The sequence below is a fragment of the Ciconia boyciana genome, chromosome 2 (genome assembly GCF_034638445.1).
Source record: "Ciconia boyciana chromosome 2, ASM3463844v1, whole genome shotgun sequence".
Classification (NCBI taxonomy): domain Eukaryota; kingdom Metazoa; phylum Chordata; class Aves; order Ciconiiformes; family Ciconiidae; genus Ciconia; species Ciconia boyciana.
In genome coordinates, this window is record NC_132935.1 from 99,433,010 (window position 1) to 99,454,961 (window position 21,952).

Below are 21,952 nucleotides of genomic sequence, written 5' to 3' on the forward strand. Positions count from 1 at the left end.
TACAATTGAGCTATTTAAAGACAGCTAGTGTTTTGCAAGTTGGAAGTTTTGTCTGGGCAGCTTTTTTTGTTAAGATCTGTTATTTCTGAGCTATAGACCATTTATTATTCTGTAAAAAATAAAATGAAGAAGCAAGTGGAATGGTTTTGAGTATATCAAAACTAGATGCATGGAAGGAAGCTTAAAATGTTTAATTAAAAATTTAAAACTCGATATCCTTTCTTTAGAATAACATACTGAAAATTGCCTTGCCTCTGAATCACAATCCATGTCCTAACTAAACTGTTTTTCTCTTTCACATTAGCCATTTTGTTTTTAAAAACAAAAATGTTCAGTGGAAAAAACACACTGTATATTTCTGCACTTACCATAAGATGCCCTGTTTCTTGTTATATAATGCCTTTCCATAATAGCAAATTAGGAATTTTAACTGTGAAAATGTAGTTGTATATTCTGAAAATATTGCTTTATGTTCAGCCACATTGTTCTGTTTGAAATGTAGTAAGATTCTTGTTTTGGTTGTCTTCCTTTTGTTGTGCCTGTATAGTTGTTACTGCCCATTTGGCTGAATTTAAAAGCAACCCATTAATTGAACAACACTTTTGTAAGACAATATTATAATGTAACAATGCATGTTCAATTTTTAAAAAGAATGATGGCATCTTTGTTTTGCATTTGAGAATAAATAGGGATTTTTAAAATCAGCTAGGCTATCATAACTGATACTCCATGTGTAATGAATATGCAGGACTGCATGTATTTTAAAATTCCTCAGCTGGTAACGCATCCCTAATAGCTGTCTGTTAGCAAATTAGTTCCCCCTCATATTATTTTGTAGAAACTGTTCAGATGCTCCTGGATGCTGGTTTGTTAGAGTGAATGGTACTTCACATTTCGTTTTGCTAATCATATCAAACAAAAGTGTTCAGTCACCACTAGGATTTCTAAAGATAGTCTGTAGTGTGATTCATTTTGGGACATTAACTGAACAGTGTTGAACTGGACTGGATTTGTAATCTGCTGGCCCTTTTTCTTCTTAACTTCTAAGAATGAAGAAATAAAACCAGCAGTAATAGGATGAATGAATAACAATTTTTTTTGCTTGTATTGGAGAAGTTGTTTTGACAGAAATGGAAGAGGAAATAGACTAAGTTGTCAAGAGAAAATACATACTTGAAGTATTCTGTGTGCGCTACTGATCTAATGATTGGCTTATGGTCTTTTTAAAATACTACTGCATAAGAAATTTTGACATTGTAAACAAACTAAGCTTCTACAGGAGGAAGAGAGTGATTTCACTGGCGGTCCTGTGAAATCACAGGACCTAAACTACTGAACTACTTTAGGTTTAATTTGTAGAATTCTTCCCCTGTTATACTTAACTTAAAATAGAAAGAAATTGCAAAAAAACCCCAATGCTTTCTCCTGTTTATTCCTTTTGTAGTTAATCCCTGGTCCTTTCATATTGATTGAGCCCACTCCAAACAGGTAGACAGGCGTGTTTTAGCATAAGTACCTCATGTGCATCTTTGGACACAGAATCTGTTTTTGTTGAAATAAGGGATATATTTGTTGCTTGTTTAAAGTGTGAAATTTAGGCTCTGTTTAAAGCCCCATTTAAGTTTTAGTAATGAGGCCCTAATGTTCTTAACGCTAACAGAAAACCACTGCTGATAACCGAGAAATACATCTTGCAGTTGATTGCACTAACGCTCACAGACTTTGTGCTTTCAGAACTTTAGTTTGATGACCGATTCAGGTGAGAGAGGACTGATGATTTGGAACGGTTTCCAGCATCAAATACTTCAAGTGTAATTTGAATTTGCAAAATGGTCTCCTTCACTATTGAATAAAAATGCTTTAAGAGTTCTGATGGACATGGAAGTTTCATCATTGTACAGTGTTATTTGCCACACATTTGTAAAGCACATCTGTTACCAAATGTAGTTTACATAATGCATACTGAGTGCCTTACCATGTGTAAGAAATGTGAAAAAATCAAATTCTTTCAACTGGCTGCACTTTTTTTTTTGTGAAAGGTATGTTTTTTCTTTTCTGTTCCTGATTGAGCAATCATTGCTTATGTTAACCTAAGAATTGTATTGAGGTATGTCTTAAAAAAAAAAAAAAAAAGCCCTCTTGAAGTCTAAAATAGTCACTGTCAATGTAAAGTAATTCAGATTAGACTGAACCATACTGCAACTATGAATTCACAGCTCATTCCTTTTGGCTCTGAAGCCTGTAGAACTCTTTGGCAGGCTCTACCCCTCTCTCTGGAGAGGGAGGTATAAACTGCATGTTCAGATCAGAAACTGGTTATTCTGAAAACAATATATGGAGTAAACCCCATGTTTTTAGTTAGTAGGAAAGAAGACAATAATTTGCTCACCTTCATTTTTTTGAGGCAAGCTTTAGTTAAGCACTGAATGGTATTGTTCTGCTAGCCTGTGTGTCCGAAGATAGTTATAGTTTGGGTGAAGAATACTTTCACCAAAGCAAGAGTTCGGGGCTTGGTGTTTTTCTCAAGGACAAGTAAAAGTTGATACCCACTGACTGATTTGCCATGTTGTGGAACCCATATTTTCAACATGTGCACAATGTGTTGTGACAGCAAAACAGTATCTCATAATTTATTTATGTATCTATGCATGCACATAATTTGATCTAGAAGGCAAATATCTCAGAGTTGTGCAAAGGTTAGTATTAGCACTATTCTTGTAGTGGCAGAAGCCATTTGCCTGTCTTTGAGAGCCTTCCCGTTCCAAAGCAAAGCAAAGGTTATCTTTTCGGAATGGAAAATAGTAATTAAATTGTTTGATAGATCAATTTGTACTGGGATGATGGGCTGTTATTCATCTTATTTGGGACAGTTTCATTTACGTTCGCAAACCTGAATTAGAAACCACAGCATTGCAGTATTCTATTTTCAGTAATTTGGGTTTAGATTTGCTATTGATTAGTTTTTGCATTTGAAAATGAGTATTTTGAGATGAGACAGAAGAAACAGTAATTGGAGAGTGTATGCATTGGATACGACTTTTCATGACAGTAGACTAGTGCTGAGTCATTTGAACTGTTTGCAAGTACAATTTCTGTAATAGTGGGATTTTTCTGTAGTGTGTGACTAGATTTTAAAGCCAGATTGTCTTCACAAATAAACCTATATGTACTGAAGATACATGTGACATTGTCAGGTTTATTTTATAGTGAAAATAAATACTTTGCAGCTTACTAACAGAATTATTGTTCTTACAATACCATAAATGGTGGATTTATAGGGAGGCAGGAAACAAGCATGTGAGCTCAGATGCTTGCCAGTTTGTTTATTTTGGACTTACTTTCTGTGCTAGGGAGGTTCAGTTTAATGTTATCCTTCCCTTGTCAGCTTTTCTTCTCTTTCAGTTGGATATAAATCCGACTGAAGGATGAACAGGGGAGTTAAAGACCCTCTTCCTAACAGAGCCTGTCCTGGTGCAAGTTGAGGAGGGTTTGTGGTACTCGCATCCCACCGAAGTCACGTTGCTAAATCCTGTCTTCTAGAAAGACAGATATTGTCACTTAGTGTTCTTGGGACCACGAATGAAATTGAACCAGGAAACTGGAAAATGGTAGATTGTAGATTTGTTAACCCAGTAGTCATCAAGTATGGGCCTAGAGGAGAGAATTCCCCCCTGAAAGCTTTTGCTGTAACATTACCATACTTTGCAAGACATGCATTTGCACATCTGAAGGTAGGAAAATACTGAAGCAAGTGTGGAAAAAAACCTTAATGTGCTGTACAACAGTATATCCATGATGATTTTGACTATAGTAAAAACCAATTAAAACAATTCTAAAATTGTTCATGATTACCATGTTTGCAGGCATGAAAATTTGTCTGCTCTTAATTTAAAAAATTCAAGAACTAGGCAAACACACTCAGGTTTCAGGATGTTGTTTTATGAGAAATAAAATGGACAAAAGTATTCTTACTGTTTCTGAACCACAGGAAATCTGGTTCTAAAACACTAGTCCGTTATGCTGCTGTGGACCGCCTTGCAGAGGAGTCCTCAATCAACCTGGTGTATTTTTCAGCTTGCAGACAATAGAGAAAGGTGAAAGCAATCGAAAGAATATAATGTGCCATATGGCTGCTATGTGGGATGTTCTGTTTGTTTTATTGCAAAAGAAGTACATTTGGGCAAGGCGAGATTTATGCTTTTATATATACCTTCGGATGCTCTAGGCTTGCGTGAACCCCGACGTTAATTACAATGTGTGCCGTAGTCATTGTCTGAAAACCAAACCAAACCCAAACCTTTGTTAATGGGTGCAGTCTGTCCATAGCTCGGGTGTATTCTCATCTGCAGTAGCAAGCCACTGGCCTGTCTTGGAAGGGTCTTGTACTTCACAGGGCTTTAAAAAGCAGGAGAGAGCTGAAGAGAACTCTGAAAGTAAAATAAATGTAAATGCAATAACCTTTTGTTTAGCTGGCCCAAAAGATCCTAATTCAGTCAAGCTCTAATATTCTTTTCACGCGCTGTGAGGCATATGATTATAAAGTTTGTGTGATTATTATTTTAAATCCTGGATGTATTTACATTGTTAGAACCCAATTCATGCATTTGCTGTTTGGTGGAGCGTATTTTTAGCATCTCTTAATTACGATAATTTCCTGGTAGCCAGATAAAGTTTGGAGTTATGTGAAACCTTTTCCCAAGCTGTGTTTCCTGTCGCGTTGGTCGGAAGCTGCTTTTTCCTCCAGGTGCTGCTTTAGTAACTGGAATCTTGGCATACGCAGGCAGTTATTTTCAGTGGTTTATTCTGATATTTATTTAGGCTTATTCTGTATTTTTCAAGAATATCAGGTAAGCAATTTGTTTGTTTAGAGGGTATTTCCAAGGTAAGCCAGCTTGTTGAAACTGCTTATTGGGCAACTTAAAAAATAATTTCTCTGCACGGGTAAAACCTCTGCTTTTCCACTTGACTGGATTATTTCTGGGCTAATTGGAATTTTCATATTCTGATGCAATCTATAAAAACACTAGTTAGAAATTATCAAATAATACATACAGTCATTTTTAATGATTGATTTTTTTAAAAATGCAGAAATATTTTAATAAAAATTATTTTGATAATTTTAGTAAAATACCTCTTCATGAAAATGCAGGTTTTTGAGAGTCGTCAGACAATAAATCTCATTTGGAACGATGTATGTTTTTTCCAACAGAGATGATCTTTCTGTCACTGAAGTCCAGTGAAATCCCGACTTCACGTTCTAGTGAATCAGGACTTAATTTTTTTGATTGTAATTATCTGAATATACTTTTGGTAAAAAAAAATTACTTTGTAAAGAGACTGTTAAACAGAGTTTAAAAACAATTAAATCTTATAGTTTTCACTTGTTTTCTTTTCACTCCTACTTGGAAGAAAGGCTGTGTACCTAATTCAGACATCTTACAATTTTTTTCAAGTTTTGCCAACAGCCTTTCCCAACTTCTCAGCAAAGTATAGTGCAAGAGTGCTCTGAACTTCCTCCCTCATATTATCAAAGTGTATTCTAAATTCTGTCAAGAATAATTTAAACATTTTTGAGAAAAACTGCATTCTTTGAAGCACTCCCCGGCGTCTTTTCTTGCTTTGATATTTTTACTTAAAAGGGTATATAATGAGGCAGTTGCAAGTATAAGTTACTAAGTTATAATGCACTTGAAAAGTTACTTGGCTGTCTGTCTGTCTTCCGTTGTCTGTTTTTATCGTTCTGATTTTTGAAGGCTTTCAGTTGTTTAGCGAATAGCCAGCTTACTAATAGGTTTTGACAGTCTCGCACAATATTCTCGTCGCCAGATTATGATGTTACAGTCTGGATGGACGGGCAACAAGATGGACAAATAACTGGTTGGCTTAGAGGGTAACGGTTCATGGGTCATACTCTACCTGGAGGCTGGTGACAAGCAGCGCACTCGTCTTCCCTGGAGGAGGTGATGGAGGGCACTCTCACCAAGTTTGCAGATGACACCGAATTGGGGGGGATCCGTCGACACAGTGAGGGCAGGGCTGCCATCCAGAGGGACCTAGAGAGGCTGGAGGAGTGGGCTGACAGGAAAATTATGACATTTTTAACAGGCACAAATGCAAAGCCCTGCACCCAGGCAGGAGGGGCCCCTGCAGCAAGACCCGCTGGGGACTGACTGGCCGGGGAGCAGCTCTGGGGCTGCGGTGGGCAGCAAGCTGGGCACGAGCCAGCAGCACGCCTGGCAGCAGGGGAGGCCACAGCATCATGGGCTGTTCCTGTGAACAGGAACATGGCTGGGAGACCAAGGGGAAGGATTATCCTCCCCTACTCAGCACCGCTTAGGCCACGTCTAGGTACTGTGTTGAGTTTTGGGCCCTCCATCCAGGAGAAACATCAAAAACCTGGAGCGAATTCAGTGAAAGGCTGCTGGAAACTTCGGTATCTTTAGTGAAAGCAAAAATCCCGATGAAGAATACTTGCGTACATTTTGTGGTCTGGTTGAATGTGTCTACAGAAAACAGATGAACTATGGGGGGGAAGGGCATTTAGTCTAAGCTGTGTTTTTTTTATTACTCCGTGTCTTTCCCTCTTTAAAACAGATGCATTTATGGATTCTAGTTCACTTGATAACTATAAAGTAACATAATAAATTAATTGATGGAAAGTAAATTGGTTGTATAACAGTATGACAGCACCAGAAAGCCATCTATTTGGACAACTTGACGTCTTTCACTTTAGGTCTAAGGGATGCATTGGCCATCTCAACAACCAGTGTTTTCAGTTGCTGGGGTTTTGTAGTCATTCTTCTAATTAGGTTTTTTGTAGCCATACTTATTCAGGAAATATGTTGTGTATAACTGGAAAACGTTTTAGATTAAGTATAAAATGGTCACTTAGCTTGTTGGTTGGATAGAAACTTTAGCTACGGCGGCAGAAATTTTAATTTGTAGGAAGTGCCAGTCAGTCGTATGAATGATATCAGAAAATGCTGTCCTTTATACTTGAGGTGTGTAGTTATAAGCCATTGTAATTTGTTCCTTTGGAGTTTGGATTCTTCTAGTGTCTAGTTCAAACACTTAAGGTACGATGGGTTTTTATCCCCCAGAAATACAGTTCCTTTGTAAACAAAAATATTTTATAAAGTCATTAAGAAATAATCTGTTTTAAGTTCCTGGTTTTAATAAATTAATCTTGTAATAGGAATACAGTGTCTAGTTAGCACACCTTCTGGCTGCAGAAGGATATCAGAAATGTAAATTAAGATGTGAAAACGTGGACATTGTACCAAATAATATTGCATTCCTAGTCTTGTCTTGATTTCTAAGTCTTTGGCCTCTTTGCACAGCTATATGGTGAATTTTTTCCCCTGAAAAAGGTTGAGGCTGGGAACACCTATTGGGAAAATCAATGGATTAGGGACTACACTCCGGGCACTGATTCCCCCCCTCCCGCCTTGACATTTAAGAGCACAGGGCACTCTTTTTTAATGACTGGAATTAGCTGGTACAGCTTTCCAGGTCCCGTTAGCTGCTATAGGCAGGATCCACAGGGGCAGAAGCAGATGATGACTATAGCTTTTTCTCATGCTGAGGTGTTTGGAGAAGTAGAGTCGTCGCCTGAAACTTCCTGATAAATCCTCACCTGGCTAGAGGAGGCGAGGGCAGCGTAGCATCTCAGGAGGGCTGCACGGACCCAGAGGCTGCTTCAGGCTGGGGTGCCTGCTCCCAAGGTAGAACCGACTTCTATGCTTCAGCGTCTGCACAGTGAGTGCAAGGCTAGGGAGAGCACGTTGTTCACCAGAGCTGGAGAAAATGAGGTTTTGTAGCAAGTGGAAGTTTTGTGGACGAGTGCTGCCTCTTTGCTTGGGCTTCGGAGGAGGCAGGCTGTAAGTTGTACTGGGGCTGCGAGGGAGGTGAGCTGTAGGTTGGCCATGGGGCTGTTCCTGGGGATGGTGCAGAAGGCTGTACGTCAGCACTTGAGTTTCCAATTTTTAAGATATATTTTGCCTCCTTTTAGTTCTGTTCTCTTGAAAGTCATAGCTGGTGTAGAAATGAAGTCGCCTTGTATTTGGGTTATCATGGCAAGTCCTGTAAGTCTGCATCTAATTGTGAATTAGCATTTTCTCTGTAGTCTGGGTTTTTTCTGTGCACAGCAGTGTGATTAAGAAATAGGCGCAGTTACTAATTCAAAGGTACAATTTTATGGTGAAAGGAAAAATGCAATAATATTTTAAGTGTGTCATGTCTCAGTGATGTCTGTAAGAATTTGTATGTGGACATGAACAGCATATGAGGGTATAAGGATGATACTTTTGTCTCTTAGAACTCCTTTGGTGCTGGCTCTATTCCGTGTTGTATAAACATGTAAAACTACACTTGGATTATGGAAAACATAATTCTGCATAGCTTTGTAAAAGAAACAAGATACCCATTTTTCTGTTGTTTCAGGTTTGACCGTTAGCTTCATCTAGCCACCCTTAGCATTTCTGACAACAAACAGAAACCCCACATTTAGCAGTTCGGTTTTGCTTAGCCAAGCAACTTTTATTATACCTGGCAGAGCACGAAATCATGCAGCAAGGTTCTTGATGTTAACTCTCTGTAACTGACTTTGGAGAATAAGCCTATGACAACTCTTCAGCTAGAGTATTTTGAGTTTCTTTAGAGTATGTCAGCACAGCAGGCAGCTGTTACCATTTAGCTTTGGCCAGTGGTGATTTCAATAGTTAACAGGACATTTTAGGCAAAATGAAAAAAAACAGAGGGTGCAGTGCTAAGAAAAAAGTTGTATCAGTCTCGTATGTTGTTTGGATACTGTCTCTGTTCTGGGGTTAAAAATATCCTGAAGTACCAATATAGAGTGCAAAACTGTCAGAATATATTATGAGAAAGACAAGAAATTTCTGTTGTCAGCGAGAGCTGCTGGCTTTTATTATTACCATTGAATATCATTTCTTCATCATACACAATGTTATTAATAATTGCTCGTCATTCAGGACTGTAGGAAAGGAGTTGCTCCAAGGAACGTAGAGTCATCGTACCCCACAGTGTAGCTGATAATAAAGACACGTTGACTTAAAGGAAAATGCTTTCCCTATTATACACTGACGTTTTAATTCTGAAATTTGCTTTAAGAAAAAGATTTCAGCTTATTTACTGATGTTTTAATGGGTATTTGGTGTGTCAGTCCAGTTTCATGGCTCCTCTTGGCAACTATCACAGCTCAGTTGCTTCTGTATATGATCTGTGACCTTCATGCAGGCAACAGAGTGAATTACTGCTCTCTGATGTTTTTGCCTGGTTTAATAAAACATGTTCTGCATTTGGATAATAATCACCATAATGGTAAATGCTTTTAATGAATTTCCTTATTGTAAAATATCACTAACATAACATTTTCCCTGGAAGACTGACATGATGCTTGTCCTAGAAAACCTTACACTCTCTCAGCATTTATCGGTATGGATGCCATATTCGAGCTGTGTCTGCCTGGTGTGTGAAAGCTTGGACATTTTTTAACCAGCAGTATTTGTTGGAGCTTCCCCTAACGGGTAGAACAGCCCAGACCAGCAGCTCTTCTCGCCACCCCCATCCTTTCCATCAGCAGCTCAGCTAGCAAATTCTTTTTTTTTATTGTAAGCAGACAGCTCATGAGACCAGTTTAGAAAAATGAAGAGAGAACTCTGAGAGGAAGGGTTCCAGTTTATATATTCCTCCTAAAAAGTATTTTTTTCTAAAGCATATTCTAATAGTGGTCTGGCTAGCGTTAGCACTTCCATAGCTACCACATCTTTTTATTCTCGAAGATGTTATTCTTCACTAAACAGCATGATTCTTTTCTTTGTACATCCTCTGGCCAGTCAGTGACTCCTGTAGAGCAAAACAGGAGGGAAGGAGTTCTTCTAATGATATTCAGTCTAATACTTCTTTCGCCAAGGACAGAGGAAGTTCCAGAGACCCAGCATAGATGTGTATAAGCAAATTCGGTTGTCACGGTACGTCTGTACAAGCTGGCCCTTTCTGCTTGGTGTCACATTAGTAATTCATGGCAGTTGGCTCTGCTTTTTTTGGTGTCAGTATCATCATCGTCTTCTGGTACATTCTTTGCTTCTGTATACAGAGAAGACCCTGTATATTGATGTTAATGGCTGTGTGGTGGTGTCATTGAAAACGGTACTCCTGTTTACCTACCTCCTGTCGACTCAGGCTGCCTTCACAGCTTCTGTGGATACGTACCTGCACTACATGTAGGATATTCTTCAAGGGATTTTTCCAGTCTATCTGGAGGCTGACGAAAACAGAATCACACACGCATGTGCATGCACACACTTAGGTATGTATGTGTATTTATATGTATGTACATATAAGCATACATACATATATATCTTTCCACTTTTATTGTGGTGGGAATGTGCTGCAGCATTTGAAGTATTACTTTTGTGTGTATTAGGTACATACGATAGCAGAAGCATCACCATCTGATAGCTTTTTTTTGGCAGAATCCTGAAATCCCGGTTATTGATGGACAGTGCTTGCAGGTGTTGCTCTTTATGCAGTTCAAGAAAGCTGCATCTTGCCTCAAGATAAATGGCTATGACATCACTTTAATGTGAAGGTTATGCTGCCTAATATAGTATTCTTATCCTCTCAGTTTTAAAATATCATTGCAAAGCGCAGAAGCCTTCTTTTGTAACAGCCTGTGTTAACAGTCTGTAGCAACAATCTGTCAGTATTGAACTGGTTCAGTAGCTTTCAAATTCTGAGAGTCAGGGGGATATTCATGCAATATTTTATTTGTTTGTTTGTTTTACGCTCAGCTGAGCTAGATGCTGAACATGCACAGAAGGTTTTGGATATGGAGCACACCCAGCAGATGAAGCTAAAGGAACGGCAGAAGTTCTTTGAAGAAGCCTTCCAGCAGGACATGGAGCAATACCTTTCTACAGGATACTTGCAGATAGCAGAGAGGCGAGGCAAGTTTTAAAATACCTTCCGTGTAATCCACAAACTCACAACTTGGAGAACGTTGTTGAGGGGTTGGTTACAGTTACAGCTGACGCATTGCAGCGTCTAAATTCTTCCTTGGTGGAATTGAAACTTCAGATAAGCTCTTTAAACAAACTTTGGGCTCCAGAACTAGACAACTTAGAAAATCAATCAGACTGTCTGCTTGTTGTCTGAGGAAATGCAAAGCACTGAAGTACATCTGCAACAGCACTTTTTTCTGCATCTGATGAGTGCGTCCATATCTATAAAGATATGAATGGAGGTGGCCGCTTCTGTCCACTGGAGTTCCAAAGCCTGGGATTGCCACCTGGCAGCAGGTGCCTCAGAAAAATTTTAAAAAGTGCAGACGAAAGGTCTGTGTTGTATTTCAAAACGGTTCCCAGGTGGTAGCTATTTCCATTGTCTATGTAACATACAGAGTATGTGATTAGGACATGGGAGATCAGATTAAGCTCTCTCCTTATTATGAGATGACTCAAGTCTGGCATCTCCCAACTAGTTAAAGCACAAGAATGCCATAGACTACAGACACTTCTGTGTGGGAGGTATCCATCTGTTGGGCCAAAACTTAGGGACTGTAGGACCAGAAAGAAAGCAAGCAGGAGATTACATCACTCATGTGGCAGGAAAAAATGTAGAGATTCTGTCCCTGCTCCAAGACCAGTTCTGCTGTCATTTGTAATGTTGGAGCAGGGAATACAGTCCAAGATTTCCATTTCCCTGCATGAGTGTTATAAACGCTCATCTGCAAGATTCTCTAGATTGGTTGCTAGGACAGCCTTCTGAGAAGTGGGATATGTAACACTTAAATTCCTTGGGTCTCAGAAGGAATTGAGTTTGGGTCTGCTGCTTTATATATATATATATATATATATATATATATATATATATATATATATATATATAGACCACTTAGGCTAAAAGTGGACATTGTCACTGGCTAGTTAGTACTGGATGCATGGCTCTGTTAGAAGGTTAGAATACCCAACTTTCTGAACTTCAGCTTTGCAGTATAATGCAGAAGCCATGTATATCAAAGAAACTGTTTTCATGAAAGATTTGATCCTGCAGCTATAGTATATTTGGGAAAAAAAACAACAGTCAAATCATAGGATTTCATCTCAGTTCACATATGAAGGCTTTTAAATAGTGTAATTATTAAACTGAGTTAAACCATTAAACTGTTCATTATAACATTTGATGTTATACGTGAAGCAACTGGACTTAAATCTGAGTACCCCTGAACTTACTTGTTCTGTTTATATGCTTTATTGTTCAAGGAAGAAGATGCTCATACAAGTATTTAATTCCCTTGCAAATTGTTGGTATAATATTGACAATAATAAGTAGTTTGCTTGGGTAATTAATAATGTGAAATCTCCGTGCTGAGAGAAGATATTGGGTATCAGCCTTGGTTTTACATACTACTGTCGTTTATTAGACTGTTTGATTGAATGAGGAAGAAGAATGGCTGCTCTCTATTAACATTAATCCTTATTTCTGAATTTTCATGTCCCTTTCTGTGTTGACATTTAGTGATTGTGTGTTTAAATGTGTTTGTATTTCTCTAAAAAGACTTCTAGTTGAGAGAGTTGGAAAGGAGTGTTACAAAATGGAAAGTTTAAATCTTTGCCCCTGAGCCCCATCCTAGCATATTTCTGACAATGCTCTTGCTATAAGTATTGTTGCTAAAAATTATTTGCTTTACAAAAACAGTAATGGACATTAGTTTCACAACAAAGATTGCACAGAGTACTCTTGGATTTGGGCTGAGATTGCTGCTGAGCAGCTCCTGTGGGTGTGCCCCTTCCATATCTAGTTTAATTATTACTAATGCATACAATTATAGCAGCTATTGAAGCCTTTATAGGTAGTAACATCATGTAGCTGACTGTCAGTTTGCTCATTGCGCTATTTTTACTACAGAACCGATTGGAAGTATGTCTTCCATGGAGGTGAATGTGGACATGCTGGAACAGATGGACCTAATGGACATGTCTGACCAAGAAGCTCTTGATGTCTTTTTGAACTCAGGAGGCGAAGACAATAATATGCTTTCTCCCATGCTGGGTATGATACTAGTAATGACAGCGTGCTTAGCCACAAAGTGCTAAATCACCGGAATTGCTCTAATTTGTAATGGACTATGTTATCTCATAAAACATTACACTTTACGTAGATTGAATATTTTTCATTAGCGGTTTTCAAAACATTAACATTTAGCTGCAGTACAAGAGAGCTTGCTGCAAAACTACTTGATATTTCTGGACTGTCTCTTTTTTCATCTAGTACTACAGCTTCATGTTATATTTGTCACGGTATGGATAGGTGATGTGTTACTGCTTTTAGGGTGCATTTTTCTCAATATAAAGTTAATAGAGGACATTTTAACAAACATCAACAGAAAGTTTCCAGTAATTATGTTTTTATTTTTAAGACTGCTCTCTTAGAATTTGTCCAGAATTTTGGCATTTTGAAGTAGATTTGGACTGGTCTATAGTGTAAGATCTTCAGTGAGGGAGATTCAGAGACATGGTTCAACATAGCAGTTCATATATATAAAATATGACAAGGTTCTGGAAGCTTCTAAGTAGTGATTCTGATACTGAAGCTCTTTCATGTAGCCTTCTTACTGCTAGTAATGTTAGTTAAATTGGATTAAATTAATCTTAATCCAAAATTTTGTTTACGTGTTCTGATGAACAAAACTAGATTTACATTTTGGCAAGTTGCAGCATGATGAGGGATCTGCTTAAAGCAGGTAATTAGTAGTACTGGATACTTTATCCTCAAGGGAAGTGTGCTTTCTTAAATAGAAGCTTATTTTAGTACTAAAATGCCTTTTCCCAAAAGAGCCAAAATAAGTTTTCTTGGGGGAGATGATGAAGCTGCTTTAAACGTACTTGGATCTCTCTTGAAAATACAGGTTGAAATATTTTTATAAGGCTACTTACAGTGAAGAAACAGTGTACTTTAAAGTCTATCCTATATTTTGGGATAAGTAAAGAAAAATGTTAATAAGATCCTGGGGTAATTTTCTTCCTCCCTATGTAAAGGCGATTATTACCTGCTGTGAACATGAAAAGCCTATGGTAAGTAGTCAAGGCACACTTGACTACTAAAGGTTTTCGTGTTTTACTGCAAAAACTAAATTCAGATGGCTGGTTTTGGATAAGCATCCAATTCATACGTTATTAAAGTTGATCATTGTTTGAGCATGTGAGTAGTTACAGAATCTAGGACTGTTTTCTCCTTGCTAGGTCTTTGGCAGATGTTGGACCAAGAAGCTTTACGTCTTAACAACAAACAGTGTAACTGGATTATCTAAGGAAGTGTAGAAACTACTAGGTGTGGTTGTTTTTTCCTAAATAGATGTAAAACTTACTAGCCTTTGAAAAAACTATGTAATTTATTTTCTGCTGTGATGTAAGTATTACAGTGTGTATGTGTAGATAATGTATATATATTTATTATATTTACGCACATACACTGTAATATAATGTACCAGCGCTATAATGTTCTAGCACTGTGACCTTAATGCAGAGGTTCGATAGGCAAGACTTACTCCTTTACAGTTACTACTGCTACAGTGTAAGTCTTGTGAATCTTACTGTTGTGGTTCCAGCGGAATCATTTCCCTCTGAATCAGAAGGGATTTTCATGCTTGCTTTAAGGACCGTGCACCCTAGTATCAAGCCAAATATACAATAGTCTTCATTCTCAGGAAAATGAGATGGCTTAAAGATAACTCTTCATTTTGCTGTCAGTGGGGAACTGGTTTGGTCAGGGCAAGATTTGTTTCACAATTTTACTGAACACCACAGAATACAGGTAAGTTATTTTAGTAACTAGTAAAAATGAAAACCAGCTCAAGACAAAATGTGTCCAAATTTGTCTTGCTATAAAAGTTGCCAGCTTATGAGCATTGGTTTTGCAACATTTCATGAGTCAGTAAGTTGAACCGAAAAATTTACTCACCTCTGCCACTCCAGAAAACCCCTCCTCTGTGTGTGTTGTGTAAATTACTGTAATGCATGCTGGTGGGCACAACATAAAGACAGGTGTCTTTAACAACATCTTCCTAGTATCACCCGTGTTCAGTGTAAGTTCACGTACTACCTGTGGAAGCAACTTGGTGGACCTGCCAGACTTCCTGGACTGACGCGGTTGGTTGGAGTGGCAGGGTGCTTTCAGTCCAGGCAGGTTGGTCGGCTGTCAGAGTTGTGAATGTTGTACCAGATGTTTATCAGCTTGTGCTTAAACTGGAGACCTGCTGAGGGCACATTTCCCCCAGGAGTTCCTGGGTCCCAGAGAAGCTAAGACAATGTCACATACAGGACTACTTGCTGTCCAAGTTTAGGTCCAGAGTTTAAGATTGCAGCTAGTTAGGGCAAGAAATGTGCCTGAGCAACAGTGTCAAGTACAAAAAGCTTCTGTTGCCTCCAGAAGCTGTTATGACTGTTTTGTTGTTACAGTTTAACTCAGATACTTGGTAAGCCTGTGGGGACCAGTCATAGGGCAATGTGGTGTGAACTGCTCTGCAAGCAAACAGCCTTAGCAGAGGTAATGTGTAGTGATCAGCTTGTTTCCATCCGACCCTCTGGAAACCTTTTTATATAAAATCCCACAGGATTTTTAAGATTATTTTCTCACTAAGGTTGGTTACTCAGTGCTGAAGCTGGGTGCCCTGTCTATGGAGAAACCCTTGTTAGGTATAGTAGGGAAGGAAAAAAGGGCTTTATCTGGCAAATCACACAGACAGAAAGAGTGTTTAGATGTTTCCCTATTTTTCCTTCTTATTTATTGCCAGGAAGTGTCCAGAGAAGAAGATCTAAGATAACTTTGAAATCTGAACTCTCAAACTGCAAGGAAACACCATTACACTGAACTTGCTTGGAAGAAGTCTTTTTGCATAGGATATGGAGGAACTATAGTCTCAAAATCCCATTCCTGTGGACTTAAGCTATGCTATAACTTTACCAGAGGAATGCTTTCATGCTGTGGGCAAGAATTTGTTTTGCTTCTGCATCTTCTTTTTTACTCAAAACTGGAGAGGAGACTACTATTATTGCCTGTCTCCCAGTTGGTTTTGTTTGTTTGTTTGTTTTAATTTCACCCAGGTTTATTTGTGTCATTCTGTTGGGCAGAGTTTGTCTGGAGGATTTTCCTGTTGGTGATGATTCTCAGCACGTGCTGAAGTCTGAATGGACTTTATCAAAGTCAGAGTTAGTTAGGAGGATTGAGTGGTCTTGGCTAACAGGCAAACTGGACATCAGCTATGTCTCTTAACAGAGTCAGGACTTAATACTCCTGCAATCTTACCTTACTGGATCTCAAGCGTTAGCCATAGTAGAACGAACGAGAGACATACACACCACCAGAAACAGATTAAAGCCAGCCTGTGGCTTGTATTTGAGATCAACTCCAGGAAAGCCAAAAGGCAGCTTTGTGTTTTGGGAGGGTTTTTTAATGGTGTTTTGCAAAACAGCCTGAATGCAACTCATTAAGCAACGTTGAGCTCAGTTAATATACTGATTTCTCAATTCACTGGCTGAGCCACAGCTTGATTTTTGTTGTTGTTTTTTTTCCAACTATAAGGGCCCGACTCCAACACCTACGTCAATGAGATAAGTCTTCAGGTTCCGAGCCAGTCTGAATTACGACAGAAATTGTCTTCACTGTCGTCAACCTGTACCGATTCTGCCAGCCATGATGCAAGTGAAGGAGAGTCTCCAGTTATTCAGTCTGATGAAGAGGAAGTTCAAGTGGACACTGCTCTTGCTGCTGTAACTGAAAGAAAGGGTGCTTCAGATGTTAGTGATGAAAGTGACTCTCAAACTATTTGAATCTTAAAACCATATCCTTTAAGAATGACTTCTGAATGAATGAACACGTGAATGAAGAGCTTGCCTGTGTAACAATTTGCTAACCAAGCGTAACAGTCAGATCTTTTTACTTAGTAATACCGCCTTTTTACAAAATTGCCAGTCATGTGGAGGTTGGTTTTTAAAAAAACAATGCCTAAAGCACACACACTTTAACAGTAGTCTGGGGCTCAGGGGAGCAGTAAAACTGTTGTATATACTATGTATAAGAGAATTAAAGCGGAAAGATACAAGTTACTTTGACCACTAACCTTTAAATGGCTGATTGGAAATACTTAGACTTGATGTGTAATACTGAACCCAAATTGTTCCTTGCATGTTTTCAGCTGCTGCAACTGAAGATTTAGGATCCAAACCAAAATGAAAAGTTATTTTCTACTCGTTACTACCTACTGTCTGCCTACTGCCTTTGTCTCCTAATGCAGCAGTGTCTACTCTCTCACACTTCTTATTCAGGACCAATTTAGTTATCATAGGTGTTAAGGAAAAAAAGAAAAAAGAAACTGAAAAGGAGGAGAGATGCATATTGAAATGTTACACTCCTCGTGGAGCAGATATCTTAGCATTGTATAAACTTACTCCTCTTTCGAGATAAAATAAAGTCTTTCTATCCCGACCATGTCTTTTACTTGATTACCCAAATATTTTATTCATGACAGTGAACAGAGGAGACTAATTCAGAAAAAAAATGGTTATTTATGGTAAGCACCAGTGTAATTTAGTTTTCCATGGTAACATCTGTTTGACTACACTGATGCAAGAGGCCAGCAATTTAAGGGAAATAAAGCTGAATGAATTATAAATTAAGTGCATACATTTTGTAAACCTTAGGACCCATAGTCGTCATCATCTTGCTGCCGGTTTTTTTCTGCAGTCATTTTTCTCTCTAAACCTGAGGTCTGAACATGTCTAACGCCTGTTTCTTGTCAAGTCTCACACTCTATTTGCAGGGATCTGCTCTCCTTTGAGAAGGCTCCTGGCTCCTGCTCTTCATGCATGGAGGGAAAGAATGTAATCAGAAACAGCGTAAGTAGAAGGATGAGCTGTGATGTAGATCCCTTCCAAAGACCTGCCCTGACAAAGCTAATGGTTGGAAATGAGGCATCTCCTGCTGCTCGCTGGCTGGGAAGTGGCCAGTTTCCTTAAGGATTCACTCTGTCTCCTGTTACCTCAACATAGTGTTTCCTGACCCCTCTCTAGAAAATGAATGCTAGAAGCTCACTACCTGCAGTTAGATGTTTACTATTTAACAAGGCATCTGGTTGAAAGAAATTTTTCTTGAAGGAGCTTACTTTACTCACTCACTTTCCAGAAGACAGACAAAATGTCCAAAAAAGTTTTGTTTTTTTTATTAAACCTCGTAGTACAAACCTGGAAAGTAAACAAAAAACTGGCAATAAACAACATGAAGTCTTTCCTTACAAGGAAAGAGAGCAGAGCAGCGCTAATAAATTAAATGTCAAACTGTAAGCCATAGTCAGAAGTTTACTGTCAAGAGGGAAAAGTACACAGCAAGGCCATAAAAACCAGACAACCACATTTGAAAACACTTGACTCTGTTTATGTTATTGTTAAATATTCCAAAACAGTTCAGTCTTCTGCAACAACAACCAACAAATTGTATTATAGGACTTTCCTGACAGTCACCACTGGCAAGCTCAGTGCAATATGGGTAGCTACGGTATTGTTGAATTCAATTACGAATCAAAACAGTTTGTGAAAACATTTTCCCTTTTTTATTCCACACATACTGTACACACAACCAGAAAAGGGCAACAGCTACTCCATTATTATTTTTTGTTGTTGTTCAGTGATGTAAGCAGCACTTATAAATGTTACAAGAAAAACCCTGTAAGCATCCAATCCAACCGATGAAGAAAGTGAAACGTAAGGCTATTCTTCATCTTGTCTCTTCACCATCCCTCCCCCCACCCCAAGAAAAGGCTCAAGTATTTAAAAAATTTACAGGCATATGTACAAAAGGTGTGATTTTTTTTTTTGTTACAACATGAAGAGGAAAAAATAGACAAGATGAAAGCAAATGCATTTTCACATTCAAAAGAAATATGCAGACCTGCTAGTGGCTCTAAATGTGATCATATAATGAAACAAATTCAAAACAAAAATTAATGCTTGACTGTGTAAAGGTGTGAAAAACAGCAGTGGAATGGAAATGGAATGTTAGAAAGATTGCACGTCTATGACAAAAGAAGCACTTATGGCTTCAATCACTTTTTTTTCTTTTTTCTTTCTTTTTTTTTTTAAAGGATGCTATTGAAGGGTTTTTGTTAAAGTAGCCAACAGCACCAAAAAATAACAGAATGGATTTCCTAATGAAATCAGGCACAGTTTTCCCTCACATGACTCCTCAAGGCAGGCAGTCTTTTCTCCTTTTTTTTTTTTTTTTTTTTTTAATTTTTATTTTTCCCCCTCAAAACAGATGCATAGTGATGTGCTGGTAAAAGAGAACATACTCCAAATCTCCTCCTTTTGCCTACGGTTAGGAAACAAAGTCCATCTTCAGCTGCCATAACCTCTCAAAGAAAGTGTGTATTCTCCAATTTAAAAAATTACAAAACTCATCTTGCCGTGACAGAATAAAAGACAGCCAAAGTAAAGCAATTTCTTTCAAGTTTTTGTCTCCTATCCCTTTTCTCTCTAGAAAAATCTGCTCGCATGACTGGAGAACAAATTATAAAACACATCAAACTTTAACCTATTCAAAAAATGGGTTAAAAGCCTTTTTTCACAGTTACCAAAAAGGCTTTTTATTTTTTCAGCCATAGGGACAATACAAATTAATATTTTATCAGCCCCTTGCCTGTTTTAAAACAGTGAACATACGGCAGTTTAAAAAAATCAGACTGCTGTATCTATCTATTCTAAGTACAAAAAAAAATTCAACAGTTTAATGCTAAAACAAAATTAGTTCTCTAAAACCAGAAGAAAATCTTCTTTAGAGCTAGTGCAAAGACAGCTTGTATTCTACAGCAAGTACTCCAAACTATGGTATAATAATTACAAAAAATATATATAAATTGACAAAATGAGAGTGTTGGCATCTTCAGGATTAACTTGAAGCACTTTTGGATGAACTGGAGGATGAAAGCCTAGATGATGGCACGTCAACTGTAGCTCTCTTACGAGGTCCTCTTTTTGGTGTAGGCTTGCTGATACAGTTCTCAATGCTGCCATTTTTACCAGATACTTTTCCACAGATTTGATTGACTAGACTGATTATTTGTTCCTGTTCAGGAAGTGGGAAAAACAAAACACAAATTAGCATCTGCTCTTTCTCCAGTCACTTCTGATGGACAGAGATGTAGTGCTGCCTTTCTGACTGAAAGCGCTTAACTGGGGGGGGGGATCTATATATTCACAAACTGTGCAGAAGCTTGGCTCATACACTACTTACTTACTCACAACCAGAAGTTTTGTAAAAAGTACTGTGCAGACATCCAAATACTGCCCTTCCTGAAGCTTCCCCCCCCTCCAAACTTAAAGGCAGTCATCAGCAGAACTAGAAATGTCTGAGCTCTGGCCACTAAGCAAGAATAAAGCAGCTGGGCTGCAAGGTTACTTCACTAGGGTCAGAAATGTTCTTCAGATACAATTTAAAACCTACTGCTGAACAAAGTTATAAATGCCATAAATTCAAATCCACAGTAACATTGCTTATAATTTACTATTTACTAAATGCTTCCTTAAAGTTTAAGAAAAAGATTCCACTTTTTCCTTGTGACATTGTTGTCATTGCCACAGGATGTTACTTTTGTTTAATGCTTTTTAGGATCTCTGGGTGTCCAGGTGCTCTGAGCCCACGCATAGAGAAAGGGCTACAGGACCATGGCACTATAATGAGCAAGAGCCAGGAGTCCTTGAACTGCACATTGAAGTGTCTTGGCTACACCCCCACTCCTAATGCCATTACATTCAGGGATTTGCTGAAGTAGGGGGGGATTTTTCTGAACTGGCTGTCCCACCCTAGCAAGAATGTAGAGAAGTTGTTTTTGTGCAAAGTTGAAACAGCCTCTTAATTAAGTCTACCTAACAGTTAAATAGATTTAGCAAATGGCATTTGACATGCAGGTTCTCTCTCTCCCCATTCACAGCCCTCAAAAAAAATCCTGTAATACCAACCAGGCATGCAGTTAGTATCTTTCAGAAATGTAGAAACTTTAGGAGAGTTTTTTAAATTTGAAAAAAAATCATCATCCAGTACTGAAGGAGAGGTTTTCTTGCCTTTCCCAACACAGCCTAAAATATCTACTTTGTAATTATAAAACCTAGCAAAAATAATTATTGTATGTGGTTCTGCTGTAAAGAGTGGCTTTGAAAACCTCAATAGTATTAACAGATCTGTGAAAGGATGTAAGGGACTGAATAATCTCAAGAATAAGAGAAATACATTAAAATTTCTGAGTAACTTCCTGAAACACTTCGGTGTTTATCGTATTACAAAGGCAGTTGCACTGTTGTCTTGGCTTCTTAGGTTCTATTGTTTCTTTCTACAGTACCTGATACCAGAACAGAGTCTACAATTAAAAATGAACAAAGCTGCAAGGGCATGATCTGCCCCAGACTTACTTTGACCTTTTGGTTTTTTTCCCCATACCTCTATGCGCATATATCAGAAACTGCTGAGAAGCCCATCGCAAAAAGCTACGTGTACCAGCACTGATCTCTAAGAGCTGATTTTGTAAATTCTCCCACTGCTTCACTATCCACAGCTCATGCTAACAGTAGAATGTTCCCCCACTCTCTATTCCCCACCCATCCCCTCACACACACTGGCATCCACAAACAGAGCTAACTAGACAGGTGAAGAGGCATCGCTTGACTGTACTGCAGTGTAGCATTAGCCCAGAACCCAGGCACAGTCCTAAATCACCAACTTGAGTTCTGTGATTATTCATTGTCACATTGAGCCACTCAGCCGTTACTGGACCTCTCATCTGCAAGTACTCTGCCAGCTTGCCTTAAAGAAGGTTCAGGCTGGACTGGAGTAAGACAGCGTGAACCTTCAGTTAGCAACAGAGAGAAGTTATCCTAAAGCACAGAAGTTA

At 38.4% G+C, this 21,952-nt stretch overlaps 2 protein-coding genes across 10 annotated transcripts in view; one reads left to right on the top strand and one right to left on the bottom strand.

The window, feature by feature from the left end:
* The window catches only part of DTNBP1 (dystrobrevin binding protein 1), a 72,697-nt gene extending 54,873 nt beyond the window's left edge, over positions 1-17,824 (top strand). For all 3 annotated transcript variants that reach the window (XM_072853334.1, XM_072853335.1, XM_072853333.1), the window contains exons 8-10: positions 10,812-10,967; positions 12,928-13,071; positions 16,600-17,824. In XM_072853334.1, coding sequence (XP_072709435.1) covers positions 10,812-10,967; positions 12,928-13,071; positions 16,600-16,847 — 548 coding nt within the window. In that variant the 3' untranslated portion in view covers positions 16,848-17,824. The remainder of the gene's footprint in view (positions 1-10,811; positions 10,968-12,927; positions 13,072-16,599) is intronic.
* Positions 17,825-19,277: 1,453 nt separating this feature from the next.
* JARID2 (jumonji and AT-rich interaction domain containing 2) overlaps positions 19,278-21,952 on the bottom strand; it is a 226,744-nt gene continuing 224,069 nt past the window's right edge. For all 7 annotated transcript variants that reach the window (XM_072853326.1, XM_072853332.1, XM_072853331.1 and 4 more), the window contains one exon: positions 19,278-20,133. In XM_072853326.1, the coding sequence (XP_072709427.1) occupies positions 19,957-20,133 (177 nt within the window). In that variant the 3' untranslated portion in view covers positions 19,278-19,956. The remainder of the gene's footprint in view (positions 20,134-21,952) is intronic.